At 38.1% G+C, this 20,565-nt stretch overlaps 1 protein-coding gene and 1 long non-coding RNA gene across 3 annotated transcripts in view; one reads left to right on the top strand and one right to left on the bottom strand.

The window, feature by feature from the left end:
• Positions 1-289: 289 nt before the first annotated feature.
• Positions 290-6,869, bottom strand: SETD9 (SET domain containing 9). Of its 2 annotated transcripts, none has more exons than XM_008515878.2 (6): positions 6,643-6,869; positions 4,802-5,169; positions 3,467-3,590; positions 3,098-3,213; positions 1,814-1,919; positions 290-646 (listed from the first exon to the last, which is right to left on the bottom strand). In XM_008515878.2, the coding sequence occupies exons 1-6, from the start codon at positions 6,738-6,740 to the stop codon at positions 559-561; spliced, it is 900 nt and encodes a 299-aa protein (XP_008514100.1). In that variant the 5' UTR covers positions 6,741-6,869; the 3' UTR covers positions 290-558. The 2 variants fall into 2 exon arrangements, with proteins under 2 accessions (XP_008514100.1, XP_070442983.1); XM_070586882.1 differs by having other exon boundaries at positions 4,802-5,289; positions 6,643-6,782.
• The window catches only part of LOC103548211 (uncharacterized), a 70,632-nt gene continuing 56,421 nt past the window's right edge, over positions 6,355-20,565 (top strand). Inside the window, exon 1 of the long non-coding RNA XR_544196.2 lies at positions 6,355-6,676. This is a non-coding gene — a long non-coding RNA (uncharacterized lncRNA). The remainder of the gene's footprint in view (positions 6,677-20,565) is intronic.

Below are 20,565 nucleotides of genomic sequence, written 5' to 3' on the forward strand. Positions count from 1 at the left end.
AACTTTGTGTATGTGTGTGTGTAAATGTTCACGTAAAGTAGAGAAAATAGTATAATGACCCCCCTTTTCCCTCTTACCCAGCTAAAACAATCTTTAAATTAGACACACATACCAATTAACTCATGGCACCACAACAAATATTTTTGGCTTTAGTTTTTTCTGTAAAAATAATGTTTTTACAGGAGTTTGTACACATCAACAGTATAAGAATTGCTGATGACTTAGCTAAAATTTTATAAGCCACCACAAAGATATACAAAAGAAACAAAAGAAAAATTGAAATTCTAAGTTCAGGCAGTAGATTTTAATTTAATAAGCTTCTGTGTATCCAGGTGAAAACCAATTAAAATTGCATTGCAAATTTGAAATTATAACGCAGCAGATAGCTTTTATCATGAAATTGAAACATAAATATAATATCAATAAAAACAAAAAACTCCCATTCCGATTAGGTCTCAAAATATTTGTTCTTTAGGTGAAACTCAGAGAAACAATTAACAAAAAACATTTAAATTAACTCAACAGCTGAGTATAAATCCTAATTTCTAATTCATAGAGTTAGCTGACAATTGTATAGTAGTTTGAAAAAAGCTCTTCTCCTTGTTTGATGTCCCTGAGTGCAACAAGAACGACACATCGAAGGGGGCTGAAAACAAAAAAATATACAAAAGTTAGAGGCATTAACAGATACGAGCTTATATTTTTAATGTGACCAATATGGGTTTTACAGACGTAATTTTGTTCAGATTCCTTACTATCATCTTAGTTTACATATTTGATCTCCATGAGGAAATGGTTCTTATCCCTGATAGAGGTATTTTAAAGTAGAGTATGTTTATTCTATATCATTTAAAAGGACCACAAATCAATAAGTTTAGAAGTAACTACCCCTTCTGAATATGCTTCTCTGTTCAGGCTCCCAAAAATGGTACCATAATTTTAAAAAATACTTTTTATGAACCTAAGACATATGTAACCTTCAATGTTCCTACTCATTTAACTCTTCCTGTACAGTAATGACAAGTCCCAGAATATACGGCTAAAAAAACCCTAATTGTTAAATACACAAATACACACATATAGAGACAGAAAAGTTATCAAGTTTTAAGTACCAGGAATAGTCTAAGTTTTAAATATCATCCATCCTACACGGACAATTTAATACGACCTATACAAAATAAGGTCTGCTAGCAACTGGCAGCTCAGTGAAATGATATAAAGGTTATATCTTCCTACAGAATTGTTAATAAAGAACTTCACAGAATTACTTATATTTAGAAATTGTTACTTGAGTGTTCTCAGTAGATTTTCCACTTAATGAACAGAAAATAAATGTTACATCAAAAATACATATCTTCTGAATATTTCTTTTTCTTTCACTATTAAGTTTCCAAGCCTAATAGTGAAATGGGCAAAAGAAATAACAGCATAATCTGGCTCCTTTCTTCCACTGGATGCTCTCATGTGAGGTAGAGAACGTGAACCTTAAATTGATTAAAGTAAAAATGTATTTGAAGATGTTGTAGGTAGGAAAAAAACAGAATCACTTGAAAAAAACCTTAAGGTTAATACTTACAAAGTACTACAAAGAATAAAAATGGGTAATAATAGGCAAAATGGAAATTTTTTTTAAAATAGGAAAATTTTTAATTTCAAGTAAGCCTACATTAACTTATTAAGGGGTGATGAACATAAACAAATTATAATTTTTCAGTAAAAACAACCTAATTCTATATAGCATTCTTTTAGAAAATAAATTTTGTAAAGTACAGCATAAGACAGAAGATAAGAAAAATTCTTCTAGGAAACTAACCTTTGCTTGTCATAGCTGTAGGCAATGTTTGGAAGATACTGCTTCAGCTCTATAGGGAAAACTGCAGGCACATCAAATTCCTGATAACAGACATTAGCTGCTCTGTCTAGGAACAAGTATATAATTTTTAGAAACAGAGCCATTTTACAAGGTCATGGAAAACAGTACTGAATTATGACACAATGTATGGTTTTCTAAATTATACGAACATGCTCAAATTAATAACCACTATTATGTTCTAGGTTTTGCTAGGTTATATATATACATATGCACATATGTTTTATTATTTACTTTTTTTTTTGAGGAAGATTAGCCCTGGGCTAACATCTGCTGCCAATCCTCCTCTTTTTGCTGAGGAAGCCTGGCCCTGAGCTAACATCCGTGCCCATCTTCCTCGACTTTATATGTGGGACACTGACCACAGCATGGCTTGATGAGCGGTGCCACGTCCACACCCGGGATCTGAACTGGTGAACCCAGGGCCACCGAAGCGGAACGTGGGAACTTAACCACTGCGCCACTGGACCGGCCCTATTATTTACTTTTTGAAGATCAGGAAGCAGAGGCTTAGGAAGGTTAAAGGTTAAGTAGAAGAGTCAGGATTCAAGTTCACGCCTCCCTAACACCACAGCCTATGCTAAATGTAGCCAGATGAACAAACATACTTATGGGAAAGTCAAGCCCTACAGAAGGTAAGTGACTCACAAACTTAGCCACAGTAAAGGGGATAAGAGTCTAGTGATTAAGCTATAAGGCTATATGGAGGCACTGACAAAATAATCTGAGTTAACTATTAAAAAATGCTAAAACAATTGGGGCCGGCCTGGTGCCACAGTGGTTAAGTTTGCAAGCTCTGCTTCAACAGCCGGGGGTTCCCCAGTTCGGATCCTATGCACTGCTTATCAAGCCAAGCTGTGGGAGGTGTCCTGCATATAAAATAGAGGAAGACGGGCACAGATCTTAGTTCAGGGCAAGTCTTTCTCATCAAAAAGAGGAGGATCGGTGGTGGATGTTAACTCAGGGCTAATCTTCCTCGAGACAAAAAAAAAGCTAAAATAATAATGATCAAAAGAATAGTTATTAATTGTCTATGTGTACAGCAAAATCAGAACAAAAATAGAAAATTAAAGAATTCCAATTAAAGTATATCATTATTTCCCCAAATTCTCTCCTTGATATCTGCCCTCAAAAAGTTACAGTTAAGGGCTTTGAGCAGCAGAGATGGTGGAGAATTCCCACCGCTGTCTTTATGTCACGTCTCACAGCCCCATGATGCCAACTTACCATTTGAACAATTGTTTACATACTGTCCTACGGCCAGTGGATTGTGAATTTCTGACGTTAGCCATGTACTATCACTCATTTTTAAAGGGCCAAGTCGATCCCTCCCATTGCAAGATCTGAAACAGGTGAAAGCAAGAGCTAAGGGATTGTTCTTCTATATCTTAAAATTCAAAAATACAAAATTAACCCTAGAACTGAACAAGTGCAATCTCTCTTGAAAAAACTTTTGTCTAATCAACAGGGCAAGTGAGTTGGTACACAGCAGCTACCCACATAGATTTTTATTTGAAGTGTAACAGCCGGGGCTCAGAGTCACTGTGGTGTGGTTCCCTCTCCCACAATTAAATCTGGATGTGGGCTCCAACTTACCTGTATACGACTTTTGATATTCCTTTGTCATTTCCATCAATGAGTATCCCATCTAAGCATCTAAAAATAAATGGATTTCCAATGGATTGGAAAAAGATTGGCTCATACTTCTGATATACTGTACCTATTATACAACAAGACAAAGACATACTATAGCAACATGGAAAAATCATAAACTTCATGATAAAGACATTTCTCTGGATCATAAACATAACATCGAAGAAATTGTTTTAATTTCGCCACCTTTTTCTAATATTTCACCTCCAGTTTAGACCATCGCATTCTCTTTGGCTACTTTCCCCCTTTAAAGAGTGCCCAGGAGCAGATGGAGCACAGAACCAACATGTCCACATAGATGAATAATAATATGACTATTTTGGTGAACAAAAATGTGAACACCACATTTTAGGGTCAGTTTTAGAAAGTCATACTATGTTTTTTTTAAGTAGAGTGTGATCTGACATCTATTAAAGAGTCTTTTAAGAAATGTATTTTGTTAATAACCAATTAAATAATGTTGACATATATGGGAATAGACGAGTCTGACATTCAGGTTGTTTCTCCTTTCACTGGCAATGGAGGAAAGCAGAAAATTAATACTTATTGAGTGCTTCCTATGTTTCAGGCATGTTAATCTATTCAGTTTATTTTGCTATTAGTTTGTTGCTGGCTTGTTCTAGTTAGTCTTTACAGAGTTACGTTAGTTGTGCAGGAGGAAACTGAGACTCCCTTGCTTAGGGACGTAAAATTAGAAAACAGTAGAATGACTTTTTTAAAAAAAATAGGTATATCTGACTTAAACATTCACACATATTTTCCACTACACCAAATAATATGTTAGTTTAACAAACAACATACTCTACTGAACATTCTAGTCAATGATCTTTTGCAAAGAAGCTGCTTTACTGTCCAAGTGTAGAAATGGCAAGAAAGTCTTTATTCAGTGATTTATGCGTTTAAATTCTGTCTTTCATGTTTTTTAACCCATACCATTTTTACCTCTAGTTATCAATTATCCAAGCCAAACTGACTTATTCTCTAGTGCTTTTTAAGTAATCAGTATTATCAAAGTAGGCCATACTATATTCTCCTAAATTTAAACATTGACCAGAAAAATATCCTTAAAAAAATGTATTTATCCCAACAAATACTCCAGGATACTTCCTAATACATAAGATAATTTACAGTTAATTTCCAAATCAAGGTTTAAAAATCTGTGGAAACCTGAGTTTCCAATTCAACCCCTTATTCCAAGGATTACAGGGCAGGGTATTTTGTTGAATTTATATTTATCAGTATAAGAAACTCTTGGCAAAGTACTAATTGTGCCATTACCAGGATACATAGATACAACCGCGCCTTTTGGTACCAATCCTTTAGTAACGAAGACACCTTTTCCAGCAGAAATCAATGAACTAGTTGCTCGAGCAATACTGAAACCCAATGTCTTATAAAGAATTTCTTCTGGTTTAAAGATATTTTGCTGTTGATATCTGTGTTCAAGCAATTTCAGCCTTGGATGTTGAACTGACAGTAGGTCTTGATACTTTGATTTAACAACTTCTGGAAGCACAGTCAAGATATCTGATTGTTTATTGAAATCATTTATGAACAGAGCCTGGAAAACTTTCAGTAATGTTTTTAGGACATCTTCATCTGAGATAATTTTGTCTTTGGATTCCTCTGGAACATATCGGAGGGTCCTGAAAATGGGAAAAGTTTCTATTCACTACCCTTCAACTGATAAAAGCCAGACTGTCTTGATGCCTTCTGGATTAGTGGCCTTAATGAAGGTGATTCTCACGTGGTTGAAGGGCATAAAACTAAGAGATACAGAAAAGAGTTGTTTAAGGATGGTTCTAGTTACCTAACTCCCAAGAATACCTACACAAGTGAACAATAGCCAATGTTTACGAAAAGCCCAGTTAGTACCAAATGCTGTTGGGTCCATACACTCATTATCTCATCTTTTCAGACAAGGAAACTGAGGCTTGGAGATGTTAGGGAACTTGCCCAAAGTCCTAAAGCTGGTAAGCGGGAGAGACAGAAGCAGAAACAGAGCTAGCTCTTTTCCCCACTACACTCATAGCCATGATGTCAATATTATCACTGTAATGGGCATCCTCTTATTGCAATGGCTCTTTTTATAGGCGTATGGTTTCAAAGATAAATTTAAGCTAACATTATAAACTTTGTCACATTCTCTCCCAGAAGTACTTAACTTCTTTAATGACTGCATAACTTTTATTCCCATAATAGTCCTAGTTTTACTTCTGAAAAAAGGAAGCAATTCCTGTCTCACAATTCTATAGTAACGATGCATCTAAATTCACGTTTCCGTAGTATGAAATTTTAGGAAAGCTCTTTCTGGTTATTAACTGGCCTTCAGCGGAGCTAGTTTGCCTATTTAAGTGAGCAGTATGTGGAATTTCTTCCAGATCACTCGCACGCCACTAGCTAGAGCCGGCAAAAACACTGATCTCACGGCCGCCCACTCAGCTAGATCTCTTTCTGCAGGCACTGACTCCGTTTCCAAACCCAACACGCCGACAGTGGCTTTTTGCTCGTCTGTACGCGTCAGTTGCTCCAAGCGGTTATCCCTACAGCTGATCTGGGTTGCTTTCAACATATCAACTACGGAGCTATGAAGACAACCCTGGGTTTGGCTTTTCTAAGGAATTTCAAGCTCCTAACTATGCCTTGGTGGAGGGAAGGCCACGCACCCTGAGGGGGCACAAGTTTTCCTCTTTTTCAAAAGTTTCTATCTTTTGCCCAGACACAGGAGTAAGAGCACACACGACTACCCTCGGCGAGCCCGGCGTGGCATCCCTCGGAGCGCGGGGTACGATGGGAAATAGGCCTCAGGCCCCGCCCACCTAATACTACTCGCCCTCATCAGACGCCGGGCCCTCTCGGACTCCAGCAGCCTCGGCCTCGCCCACCTCGACCCCCACCCCCGCCTCTGGCTCCGCCCACTCAAGTCCAGCCAGCCTCAGGCTCCTTGGTCGCCTCAGGCTCCGCCCGCCTGAGGCCCCAACCCCGGGTCCCCAGGCCTCCTGAAGCTCCGCCCCCGAGGCTCCGCCTCCCTCGGGCCGGTTTGCCACAGGCCCAGCGGTCATGGTGGCGTCGCTGGGCTGAAGGAAGTCGTCGCCGCTCCGGCCGCCTGGCCCTCTCACCTCGGGTTGTGGTTCAGGTTCAGCGCGATCCAAGGTACGAAGCGGTACTTGTAACGGCGCCATCGCTGCCACAGACCCCGCAGCAGGCGGCCTGGCATGGCTGTCCCGCGGCGCCGTGACGGGGACGGCGCCGGAGAGGTGGGTCGCGGGCTCGGGCCCGCCCCGGCCCGGGGAGGAGGGGAGGCCTGCCGCCCCGCCCCGCCGCCTCTCCGCCCTCAGCGCGGCGCTCGGTGTCCCGGGTACCCCGGCTCCTGCCGCCGTGGCCTCCGTGCCGCCGCGTTCTCGACCCCAGCTCGGTGAATGAGACGGGCGTGGAGCCGAAGGAGGCCCCCGTCTCCGTTCTCCATTCGCTTGTGTGTTTGCACACACACACACACACACACGCACACATTTGGGACAGGTTTAGACGCTGCTTCGTTCCACGGGGGGCAGACTACAAGAACCCCTCAGCTATCTTCAAATCGACAAGTGCTTATTGAGAAATAAATATGTTGATGCCCTGTCCTCAGACTGGAAGTCCGCTTTCCTGTTCTTTGCCTGAGAGAGGGTGAATCCTGACCTGTAGTCTCAACCGAACAGTCACACAGACCTGGTGAAACGTCAGGCAGGAAAGAGGCGTCAGGACTCATTAGTTCTATTCCAGAAGGGAATCAAAGGAAAGAAAGAATATCGGGCAAAGTCTCTGTTTCACTCTAATATATAGGACGTTGGCAGACTCTAGAGGCTTTCCCGCCAGGTGCTGGGTTTGGTAAATTGGCATCATCCAGATTTACCTGATTTGCTACATGGACTCAGTTCAGTTCCAGGGTGTATTAATAAACGGCGTTAAAAGACAGTGACTTTATCGTCTCCAGACTAGAAGGAACCAGAAAGGACTAGCTGAATCCTTAGCTATAGTCATACTTATTTTTTAAAAATATAAGTGGTTTTTGTATATATTTCCAGTGCTTTTTTTACTTTTTAATTTTTATCATGTGGTTTAATCACCCACAGTGTACATCCAGTACAAAGGACCATTTTTTGTAGACTATTTATTTATTGAGGCCTGATGGATATGTAACATTATATTAGTTTCGATGTACAACGTAATGATTCAGTATAGGCATATATTGTGAAACGATCACAAGAAGTCTAGTTGACATCCGTCACCATATGTAGTTACAAATATTTTTCTTGTGATAAGAACTTTTGACTTACTTTCTTAGCAGCTTTCAAATATGCATTATAGTATTATTAACTATAGTCACGGTGCTGTCCATTACATCCCCATGACTGACTTATTTTATAACTGGAAGTTTGTATCTTTTGACCCCCTTCACCCATTTCACCTAGCAACCCTGTCTCTGGCAACCACCAATCCGCTCTATCTATGAGCTTGTTTTTGTTTTGTTTTGTTAGATTCCACATATAAGTGAGATCATATGGTATTTGTCTTTCTCTCTCTGACTTATTTCACTTAGCATAATACCCTCAAGGTCCACCCATGTTGTCACAAATGGCAAGTTTTCGGTTTTGTTGTTGTTGTTGTTGTTGTTTTTTTTGGAGGAAGATTAGCCCTCAGCTAACTACTGCCAGTCCTCCTCTTTTTGCTGAGGAAGCCTGGCTCTGAGCTAACATCCGTGCCCATTTTCCTCTAGTTTATACATGGGACGCCTGCCACAGCATGGCTGCCAAGCAGTGCCATGTCCGCACCCGGGATCCGAACCAGCGAACCCCGGGCCGCCGAGAAGCGGAACGTGCGAACTTAACCGCTGCGCCACCGGGCCGGCCCCCAAGTTTTCGCTTTTTTTATGGCTGAATAATATTGCATGGTGTGTGTGTGTGTGTATCTATCTATCTATCTATATCACATCTTCTTTATCCATTCATATATCGATGGACACTTAAGTTGTTTCCATATCTTAGCTATTATAGATAAGGCTGCAATGAAAATAGGGGTGCATTTATCTTTTTGAATTAGTTTTTTCGTTTTCTTCAGTTAAGTACCCAGAAGTGGAATTGCTGAATCCTATGGTTCTTCTATTTCTGATTTTTTGAGGAACCTCTATACTGTCTTCCATAGAGGCTGCACCAGTTTACGTCCCCACCAACAGTGCACAAAGATTCTCTTTTCTCTACATCCTCGCCAACAGTTGTTATTTATTGTCTTTTTGATAATAGCCGTTCTAACGGGTGTGAGGTGGTATCTTTGTGATTTTGGTGATTAGTGACATTGAGCATCTTTTCATGTACCTGTTGGCCATCTGTATGTCTTCTTTGGAAAAATGTCTATTCAGATCTTCTGCCCATTGTTTTAATCAGGTTGCTTGATTTTTTTCTATTAAATTGTATGAATTATTTGTATATTTTGGATATTAACCCCTTATCAGAAGACATGCAGATATTTTCTCCCATTCAGTAGGTTGCCTTTGCATTTTGTTGATGGTTTCCTTGGCTGTGCAGAAGCTTTTTGGTTTGATGAAGTCCCGCTTGTTTATTTTTGCTTTGATTGCTTTTGCTTTTGGTGTCAAACCAAAAATTCGTCACCAAAACTGATGTCAAGGAGTTTGCCACCTAGGTTTTCTTCAGGAGTTTTATAGTTTTAGGTCTTACATTCAAGTCTTTAATCCATTTTGAGTTAATTTTTGTGTATAGTGCAAGATTGTGGCCCAGTTTCAATCTTTTGCATGTGGCTCTCCAGTTTTCCCAGCACCATGTATTGTCTGCATTGTATATTCTTGGCTCCTTTGTTGTATATTCATTGACCATATATGTGTGGGTTTATTTCTGGGCTTTCTGTTCTGTTCTTTTGATCTATGTGTCTGTTTTTATACCGATACCATACTTTTGGATTACTATGATTTGTAATACATTTTGAAATTGGGGAGTGTGATACTTCCAGCTTTGTTCTTCTTTCTGAAGATTGCTTTTGCTATTTAGAGTCTTTTGTGGTTCCATACAAATTTTAGGATTATTTGTTCTATTTCTATGAAAAATGCCATTGGGATTTTGATAGGGATTGCATTGAATCTGTAGATTGCTTTGGTAGTATGGTCATTTTAACAATATTAATTCTTTCAATCCATGAGCATGGAATATCTTTCCGTTTAATTGTGTCTTCTTCAGTTTCTTTCATTAATGTCTTATAGTTTTCAGTGTACAGATCTTTCACCTCCTTGCTTAAATTTATTCCTAAGTATTTTATTCTTTTTGATGCAATTGTAAATGGTATTGTTTTCTTAATTTCTCTTTCTGTTAGTTTGTTATTGGTCTATAGAAACACAGCAGATTTTTGTATACAGCCCTTCCTTGGTATCTGTGGAGGATTGGTTCCAGGACACCCATGGATACCAAACTCTGGATGCTCAAGTCCCTTATATAAAATGGCATCGCATTTGCATATAACCTATGCATGTCTTCCTGTATATTTTAAGTCATCTCTAGATTACTTATAATACCTAATACAATGTAAATGTTATGTAAATAGTTGTTATACTGTATTGTTTATGGAATAATAACAAGAAAAAAGCGTCTGTACATGTTCAGTACAGACACAACCATTGTAGGTCTTTCAATCAACAGTTGGTTGTATCCGCAGATGCTGAACTTGTGGATATGGAGGGCTGACTGTTGATTTTGTATTTTGCAACTTTACTGAATTGGTTTATTAGTTCTAACAGTTTTTTGGTGGACTCTGTAGGATTTTCTGTATATAATACCTATATCTAATATCATGGCATCTGTAAAAAGTGACAGTTTTACTTCTTCCTTTCCAATTTGGATGTCTTTTATTTCTTTTTCTTTCCTAATTGCTCTGGCTAGGACTTTCAATACTATGTTGAATTTAAATTTGTGGTATTAAAATTACTTTTTAGTTATCCAAGTAATTCATGAAAACAGCATTCTCCTTATAAAAAATAGAAACATGGCAGATAAGGCTAAAGTCTCTTTTAATGACACTCTATAACCTGTGCTTCCACCAATCCTGGTCCTGCCTCCTCTACTCAGAAGTTGACTGGCTGGTATCTTTTCTGCCAGTCTTATTTCTATGTCTATCTGCAACTTCTGTTATTTATTCAAAAATATATTTTGGAGTCTCTCCATATTAATTTGTATACATCTACTTCATTCTTCTATCTATTTCTAAGGTTTCACCTTCAAATTTAAAATTAACTGTTATTTTCTGGTACTTTATGGAGTTTAAAAAGTTCTACTTTTGGTTTGTCACAAATTTTTGTCTTAAATTTTAAATGAACGATGCATATCAGATGCTTTTCTTTGCTATTCATTGAGATGATCACGTAGTTTCTCTCTGTTCTTCTGCTAATGAAGTGAATTATAATGAGACATTGTCAAATGTTGCACCATCATTGGATTCCTGAGATCACCCTGCTCAGTTGTGAGTAACATTTTGGTCATACCCTGTAGGTTTTTATAGGCTTTTGTTGTCATCCTACATTTATTTTGAAGTGTGTTTTTAAAATTTCAGTCTTGTGGCTTGTTTTTAGTTTTATTTTCGGGTTTTGGCACTAGGCTTATGCTGACCTCGTAAAATGAGTTGAGAAGTATTCTCTCCTCCTCTACTTTCTTAAAGAGAAAATTGTATGAGATTGGTGTTTTCCTTCCTTGAGTGTTGATATAAGTCACCAGTGAAACCACTTGGGCTTGTAGTGTTCTTTGATAATGAATTCAACTTCTTTTAAAGACGTGCAGCTATTCAGAATTTCTGTTTCATCTTGTTTCAATTTCATAAGTTTTTATGTTTTTCATGGAATTTGTTCATTTTATGTAAGTTGTCAAATTTGTTGGCATAAAGTTGTTCATAAATATAGTCTTACTGTCCTTTTAATGTCTGTGTGATCTATAGTGATAATCCCACTTTTATTGATTTTGGTGGTTTGCATTCTCTTTTTCTCTTTATCATTGTAAACGAGGAGTTTGTTGGTCTTTTCAAAGAAACAGCTTTTGACTATTAATTTTCTCTACTGTTTGTCTATTTTCTGTTTTGTTGGTTTCTGTTCTGTATTATTTTATATGTTCTACTTACTTTGGGCTTGTTTTGCTCTTCTTTTCTGGCTTCTTAAAGTGGAGTCTTATATCACTGATTTTAGACCTTTCTTATTTTCCAATGTGAGCATCTAAAGTTATAAATTTTCTTCCAAACATTATTTTAGTTGAATTTCAGGAATTTTGATATGTTGTATTTTCATTATCATTCCATACAAAATAGATATATATTTTTTGAGCAAGATTAGCCCTGGGCTAACATCTGCTGCCAATCCTCCTCTTTTTGCTGAGGAAGACTGGCCCTGAGCTAACATCTGTGCCCATCTTCCTCTACTTTATATGTGGGATGCCTACCACAGCATGGCTTGCCAAGCGATGCCATGTCTGCACCCAGGATCTGAACTGGCGAACCCCGGGCCACCAAAGCAGAATGTGCAAACTTAACCGCTGAGCCACCGGGCCGGCCCCTACTTTTTAAATTTCCCTTGTGATTTCTTTTTTGATCCATGGGTTATTTAGAAGTGTTTTAATTTCCAAATATTTTGGATTTTCTTAGATATCTTATTGAAATTTGTTCTTGATTTAATTCTTCTGTGGTTAGAGAACATGTATGATTTCAGTTCTTTTCAGTTTTTTGACTTGTTTTATGTCCTAGGATATGCTCTGTCTTGGTGAACATACCATGTGCAGTTAAAAAAAGCATATATTCTGTAGTTGTTGGGTTTAGTGTGCTGTAAATATCAATTGGGTCATGGTGGTTGATAGTATCCCTTAAATTGTCTTTAATGATTTACATAAAACTTTAAGTACAGATAAATGAGAAACCACAGACTGGTAGACAATTTGATAGTATATCGTATATAACAAGCAAAAGTTAGCATTGGTAGATGTGCTGCTGTTCAAAATTACCCTCTTCTCTCTGATTCTTTACCCCCACTTCCTATTGTTATTTCCTGTCTCTCCAAATACTCTGCCCAATTAAGGATAAGGTATGTATGGTGTATTTTTCCATTTAAAACCGATTTATGTTATAAATCACAAAAATGCCATGTAGGAAAGATCATCTTTATTATTAATATCCTAAAAATCCACAAATAGGGCATGTGTCCCTAGATGAATTGTAACTTCCAGTTAAAATGAGATTTCAACAAATAATTTATTGAGCACCCAGTACATCTCAGGTTCTAGTGTAGGAGACAGATGCTAAGCAAACACATAAATAATGTCAGACAGTGATTAGTACCCTGAAGAAAATGAGGCAGGGTACTGAGAAGAGAGTGGAATGGATAACTTTTGCGTCGTTTGTTTCCTGCTGGTACCTCACTTTCTTTATAAGGGTTACTTGGGGGTGGGAATAGGAGTGGCAACATTGGATAGGGTGATAACATGAATGAATGAGACCTAAATGATAAGATGGCACCAAAGTTAGAAAGATCTTTGGGGAGAGTCTGTGGATATGAGATACAAAGGCACTGAGGCAGGGAGGAGTTTGATGTACTCAAGCAAGGAAATGAAGGTCACTGTAGTTGGAACACCGTAGGAGGGAAAGATGAAGTCAGGGAGGAGGCCAATTCAGGTAGGGCCTTGTAGGTCCAGGAGAAAAGTTGAGATTCTTAGTGTAAAGGGAAGACATTGGAGAGTTTTAAGCAGGGGAATGATATGATCTGATTCTTGTTTCTAAAAAGATCATTTTAAGTATTTTGTGGAGAATAGGTGGTCAGTTACCACACAAGGAAGGTTAATTAGGAGGCTGATAGAGTAGTTCTGTAGTCCAGGCTCTCATAGTAGCTGTGGAGATGGAGAGAGTGGATGGATTAGGATTATGTTTTGGAGGAGTTGACAGGACTTGCTGATGGATTGGATGTGGGAGGGTGAAGTTTTGAAATGCCTATGAGAAATGTTGAGTAACTAGTTGAATATCCACATCGGGAGCTTTGAAGTGAAGCCATAACTGGAGGTGAAATTAGAGCCTTCAGCCAGAGGATTGGATGAGATTACCTAGGAAGAAAAAGGAGACAGTGAAGAATGTAGATTGAGCAATGACCATGAGTTTTGCAAGATGCAGGCCCACGATAACTTGGTCAAATGCAGTTTTGGTGAAAAGTTTGAATGTATTTGAGTGTGTTGAGGAGAAAATATGAGGTGAGGAAGGAGAAACAAAGGTACACAACTCTTTGAATAAGCTTACTGAAAGGGAGGCAGAGAAATGGAGCCAAAGGCGGAGAGGAATTTGGTAAGATGAAAGATGCTCTAGCATATTTGTGTGCTGATGAGAATGATCAACTGAGACAAAGAAGTTGATATGCATGCATGCATAATTTCCAGAATAAAGCTGGCAACCGATTCAGAGCACAAGTGGAGAAGTTGTCCTCTGACAGGAGCAAGGATGCGTCTTCAACTGTAGCAGGAGGGAAGGCAGAGAGTATGGGCTTAGCAGAGGGTGGATTCATGGATTTGGCTGGAGAAAGATAAGGGCTGAATCCGGCGGCTTCTAGTTTCTCCGTTACCTATGAGGCAAGATCTTCACCTGAGAAGAGTTATGGGGGAACCTTGGAGGTTTGAGATGAGAAGACAAGGTGAAATAGCCCAGAATGGGAAGGCCAACTTGGGAAATGCAGGAGGGAATTGTTTAACTATTTTGAGTGAACTCACCCATGTTTTTCTGATCCTGGGCAAGCAAGGACAGGGTCCTCTTCCCTCTCCCGACCTTCAGAGGAGGGAATTAAGGTTTTTCTCTGTGTGGAAAATGTTGAAAAGACTGAGTTTATGTTGACAAACTAGCAGATATCCAGACATTTTATGAAATCTGGCAGTATTTATCCACTTAATTTTTTATGGGCAGAATCAGTAAATATTTTAGAGCTTTGACTTTGTCCAACAAAAAAAGTTTTTTGCAAGCTGTAAGTTGGAGGACAGGGTTACTTTGCACGAATTAGATGATATATTTTCAGTCCCTTTTCCTTGTTCCCTGAGTGGAATCTTAGAGACAGAAAGAGAGTGAGTGTGTGTGTGTGTGTTTTGAGGGGGAGCGAGCAGAGGATGTAGGAGGCATAGCTGTGATTCACAGTGCTCTGCTGGAAGAGAGATGATATTTAAAGATGGTAGATATCCTGGAGGCTATTTGAATAGCTACACCGTCTAATACGGGTAACATAACTGGCAAGTATTCATTCACTGATAACTGTGTGCCTAAGTACAGCTTCAAAAGATTACAGTCTAGTTGGAAAAACACAATTTAGAAAAATTAAATATTAATTACCATAGAATTTCTGTGTGAGTTACTGGAGTTAAGAAGTGCTTCAAAGAGAAATAGGTAGAAGAGAAGTGGAAGGGAGGGGATAGCATAAGCTGGCAGTTCTCAAAGTGTAGCCTGGGAACACTGGGGGTCCCTGGGATCTTTTTAGAGATCTGCAAGGTCAAAACTATTTTCATAATAGTCCTAAGATGTTATTTGTCTTTATTTATTCCCATTCCCTCACAAAGGTAGAGTGGCATTTTTCTAGGGCTTACATGATGTGCGATAAGACAGACTGAATAACCCAGAAACAGATAGGAGAATCCAGCTGCCTTTTATTAAGCTGGAAATGAAATAGATTTGCAAAAAATATTAAAAATGCCATTCTTCTTACTATTTGGGTGGAGATTTAGCTATTTTTCATAAAGATGTGTTCTCCATATTGTCATATAATAGATTTTTTAATTGTTATTTTTAATGAAATAAGTAGATATTTAAAAATGTATCAGTTTTAATATGATATAGTAAATACCAGTAGATATAACCCATATAAACAAAAGGCCCTTGGGGACTCTCAGTTATTGTTAAGGGTGTAATGGGGTCTGAAGACAAAAATGTTTGAGAATTGAGTATTAGAACCACATATTGTGATGCAAAATTTTGAGAAAGTATGTGACGAGGCATTTCATCAGATCTTGAAGTTAATTTAGCCAATTCTGCGATTAGAGTAGTATATAATATCTTGATAAAATTAGATTTTAATATTTTGAAGTTATTTTGTGCTTCAGGACCTAAAATATTGTATAAAATGTGGGAAAAAAATGGTCTCTGCTGGTCTGTGTGAATTCACAAAAGCTACCCTTCTTCCAGCTATTTTACTGCCATCTAGTGGAGAATAGTTGTAATAAATATACAGATCTGTTAGGACTGTTGTGTGAATGATGCCCTATGGAGCTGTGTAGTACACAGTAGGTTGTGGCAGCTTTGAGTATCAACTGGAAGATTCTATGCCATTGGTTCTCAGCTGCTTCTCAGACCAAATAGCTTGAGAACCATTGGCATGAACAAAGGTGCAGAGGCAGGATTGAACACAATTGGGTTCAGAGATCAAGAGTGTAATGATCTGAATAGAGCAAAAACTTGCATCAGGAATAGTAGAAATAAAGTTTTTTGGCAGAGTAAGGCCAGACCATTGGAAAATCTTGAGATTTGAGGTAGTAGGTGGTAGGTAGTCACTGAAGATTCTTAAGCAGAGCACTAGCTTGTAGAAATAGTTGGGAAGCTCAGAGGAACAGTGGTTGGCAGGATGGATGGGTAGGTAGACACATGGTGAGATGGATGAGTGGGTAGATGGATGGTAAGTGGATGGGTGGTAGGTGGAGGGGTGGGGGTGGGTGGATGGCCAGCCAAGAGCATGGTGCTCTTGAGAACAGGAGACTGGGAAGGAGCACCTCAAGTGCCTTGATACAGCCTGTCCTTGGTTGTGACTGTCTGTCAGAAGTGGGCGGGAGAATAGGAATGTCATATTAGATAATAGATAAACAATGAGTGTAGGTTTTAGATTGGAAAAATAGAATTCTCAGTAAATGCTTTGAGTTTTTTTTAATATTCTAAGAGGAACACTGAGATGACCGCTTTATTCCTGAGAAAGAGGTGAGGTAAAGTCTGATTTTCAGATATTTGGCAAAGTTAACACAGTGTTAATATCGTTCTTTAATTGAAGAAAAGTTTTACTCTGCTGCCCTCTTCTGGATGTTGTATAACTGCCTAAATAATTCTACTGGTGGTCAATTAGTGTAGGATGAATTGCCATTGAAATACAGGAACTCAGATGCAAAAAACCAAAAAAGAAAAAAGGAATTAAGGTAAAATGCAAAAAGAAATTAAGCCAAACCAAAAAATATACAAACTTAGAAATATTTTCCCAGATTTTTATTTTGAAAATTTCTAATCTACAGAAAAGTACAATGAACAACTATATATCTTTTATGTAGGTGCAATAGTTGTTAACATTTTGCAATATTTCTTCCCTTTCTCTCTCTCTCTCTTTTATCTTTCCATTTGAACATAAATTCCAAATATCAGCTCCCCAAGAATAACATTTTTCTGCATAATCCCAATACCATTATCACATCTTTAAAAATGAACATTAGGGGCCAGCCCCATGGCTGAGTGGTTAAAGTTCCTTGTGCTCTGCTTTGGCAGCCTGGGGTTTGCAGGTTCGGATCCTGGGTGCGGACCTACTCCACTCAGCAGCCATGATGTGGAGGCATCCCACATACAAAATGGAGGAATATTGGCACGGATGTTAGCTCAGGGAAAATCTTCCTTACTGAAAAAGAAAAGAAAAAAAGAACGTTAATTCAATATCATGAATATTTAGTCCATATTTAACTTTCTCTCACTTCAAAAATGCCTTTGATAGCTATTTGTTCTTTTGTTATTTGTTTTTTAAATTGGATCCTAGTTCACACACTGCATTTAGTCTAATTTAATCTACTTTCTGCTTTTTTGTTTTTCATGACATAAAACTTTTGTGACGAGATCAGGCCTGGTGTCTTGCATAATATTCTATGTTCAGTATTTTTCTAATTGTTTCCTCATAATTCAGTTCCACTTAGACACTTTTGGCAAAAAAAATATATTTATGATACCTATGACATAGATATTTATGATATATATCATCTATAATGTACGCTTCTTACTGCATCACATTAGGAGTCATATCATTTCAGGCTGTCCTACTATTGTTGATGCTAAATGTGGCCACCTTTTAAAAGTGATGACTGACGTACCTCCACTGGAAGATAACTATTTCTCTTTGTACTTAATAAGTAATCTCTAGAGTGATGCTCTGTGGCCCTGTGAATATCCTGTTTCGAAACAACATTTCACTCAGTGATTTGTGTCAATAGGATTTTTGCCTGAGTCAGTTATTATACTGGGGTTCACAAAATGATGTGTTTCTAATTCTATCCTTTTTTCTATATTTATTAGATAGCTTATTCTTCTTTTGTAAAGAACAGCTTTCCCTTTCTCATCCTCTGCCCTCTCATAATCATTGTGGACTCAAGGATCTTTTTTTATTCAGCATATTAGCATCATTATTCCATTTGATCAAATTGCCCCAAATTTGTTCTGTAGAAGCCCTATCAAACTATGTTTTTTTGATATGTCCCCATTTGTTTTATGTACTAAGGCTCACTTTCTGTTTTATTGCTCCAGATCTGGAACCAGATATTTATAAGAAGAGCTCTGTTTCTTTTTATTTAGGGAGTCAGCCTTAGAAGCTAAGATCTAGAAGCTAGGTATGCTTATTGTTATTAAAAGCTCGTATCCAATTGAAATTTAATACCATTTGATTCTTCCCCACCATCTCCCATTCATATTTGTATCTGCCTTCTCCCACAGTGAAAACTCTGTTTCCCAGTGACGTCAATATGTTTGCTTATTTACTCTATCCTGCAAAACACAAAGTACTTTCAGAATTACAACACCATTACCAAACCAAATATTTCTTTGCTGTTTTTTTTTGTCCTTTGAATATATCCTACTAAATGTATACAGTCAGAAAACTGTTCTCATCTGTTGCTTAAGCTATAAATATTTTAATTAAGTTAGAAATCAACTTCATTTTTTTAGTTTATAATTTCTCCTTGCCATTTAGTTCAAGAAACTTAAGTTGAGTATGTTCCATCCCCTGTATTAGTCACTGAGGACACCGAAATAAATAAGATACTGTTCCTACAGCTGCAAAACTCATAGTCCCATAGAGTAAAAAGACAAGTAACTCAGACATTATAGTGGAAGTTGACTCATGGGTGCTAAAGCATCACAAGAGAGTATCCTCTGACTCAGCAGGGACAGGGTGACTTCTTGGAAGAATTAAGAGTATTTTTTTTTTTTGGTGAGAAACATTAGACCTGAGCTACCATGCTGCCAATCCTCCCCTTTTTGCTTGAGGAAGAGTGTCCCTGAGCTAACATCCCTGCCAGTCTTCCTCTATTTTGTATGTGGGATGCCTCCACAGCGTGGCTTCATGAGTGTTGTGTAGGTCCACACCCAGCATCCGGGCCTATGAACCTTGGGCCACTGACATAGACCATGTGAACTTAACCACTATGACACTGGGCTGGCCCAAGAGTAAGTCTTGAGGAAATGTAGGAATGAATCAAGTGAAGAGAGGGACAGAATGTTCTGGTAGAGTGATGGCAAGAGAGACCATGCCCTACTCTGGGAAATAGCAATGGCTAGTGAGGTGTCTTGGCTATGAGAAGGTGATAGTTAAGGAGGTGAGAGAGTTGGACAAGCCATACCATGAAAAGAACCTTATAAGCCATGCTAAGCATTTGTGTTTCCTTCTCAGGGCCTAGGCCCCCTCTGGACTACTTTCCTTCACTTTTATTCTTAGACAAGTCCCCCCCCCCGCCCCCCGACATATAACATTGTATTAGTTTTAGGTGTACAACATAATGATTTGATATATGTACATGTATATTGTGAAATGATTACTACAATAAGTTTAAATTAACATCCATCACCACACATAGTTACAATTTTTTTCTTATGAGAACTTTTAAGATATATTCTCTTAGCAACTTTCAAATATACAATACAATATTGTTAACTACACTGTATGTTAAATAAATATGCTGTATATCACCATGCTGTATATTACATCCTCAGGACTTATTTATCTTATAACTGGAAGTTTATACCTTTTAACCACCTTCACCCATTTCACCCACTCCCTACCCCCTGCTGCTGGCAGCCACCAATCTGTTCTCTGAATCTATGAGTTGTTTTTTTTTTCTTTTAAGATTTCACATATAAATGAGATCATACAGTATTTGTCTTTCTCTTTCTGACTTATTTCACTTAGTATAATGCCCTCAAGGTCCGTCCATGTTGACGCAAATGGCAGAATTTCTGTCTTTTTTTTATGGCTGAGTAATAGTCCATTGTGTGTGTGTGTGTGTGTGTGTGTGTGTGTGTGTATGTGAATGCCACATCTTCATAATCCAGTCATCTGTTGATGGACACTTAGGTGGTTTCCATGTCTTGGCTCTTGTAAATAATGCTGCAGTGAACATGGGCTGCAGATAGCTTTTCAAGATAGGAATTTCATTTTCTTTGGATAAATACTCAGAAGTGGAATTGCTGGATCATATAGTAGTTCTATTTTTAATTTTTTGAGGAGCCTCCATACTGTTTTCCATAGTGTTTGCACTAATTTACGTTCCCACCAACAATGCACAAGGGTTCCCTTTTCTCCACATCTTGGTCCATACCTGTTATTTCTTGTCTTTTTGATAATAGCCATTCTAACAGGTGTGAGGTGATATCTCCTTGTGGTTTTGATTTGCATTTTCCTGATGATTAGTGATGTTGAGCACTTTTTCATGTATCTGTTGGCCATCTGTATGTTTCTCTGGAAAAATATCTATTCAAATTGTCTCTTTTTTTAATCACATTGCTTTTTTTTGTTGAGTTGTATGAGTTCTTTATATATTTTGGATATTAACCCCTTATCAGATAAATGATTTGCAAATATTTTATCCCATACCATAGGCTGTCTTTTCATTTTGTTGATTTGTTTCTTTTGATATATGGAAGATTTTTAGTTTGATGTAATCTACTTAATTAATTTTTGCTTTTGTTGCTTGTGCTTTGGTCTGATATCCAAGAAATTGTTGCCAAAA

The sequence above is a fragment of the Equus przewalskii genome, chromosome 20 (genome assembly GCF_037783145.1).
Source record: "Equus przewalskii isolate Varuska chromosome 20, EquPr2, whole genome shotgun sequence".
Classification (NCBI taxonomy): domain Eukaryota; kingdom Metazoa; phylum Chordata; class Mammalia; order Perissodactyla; family Equidae; genus Equus; species Equus przewalskii.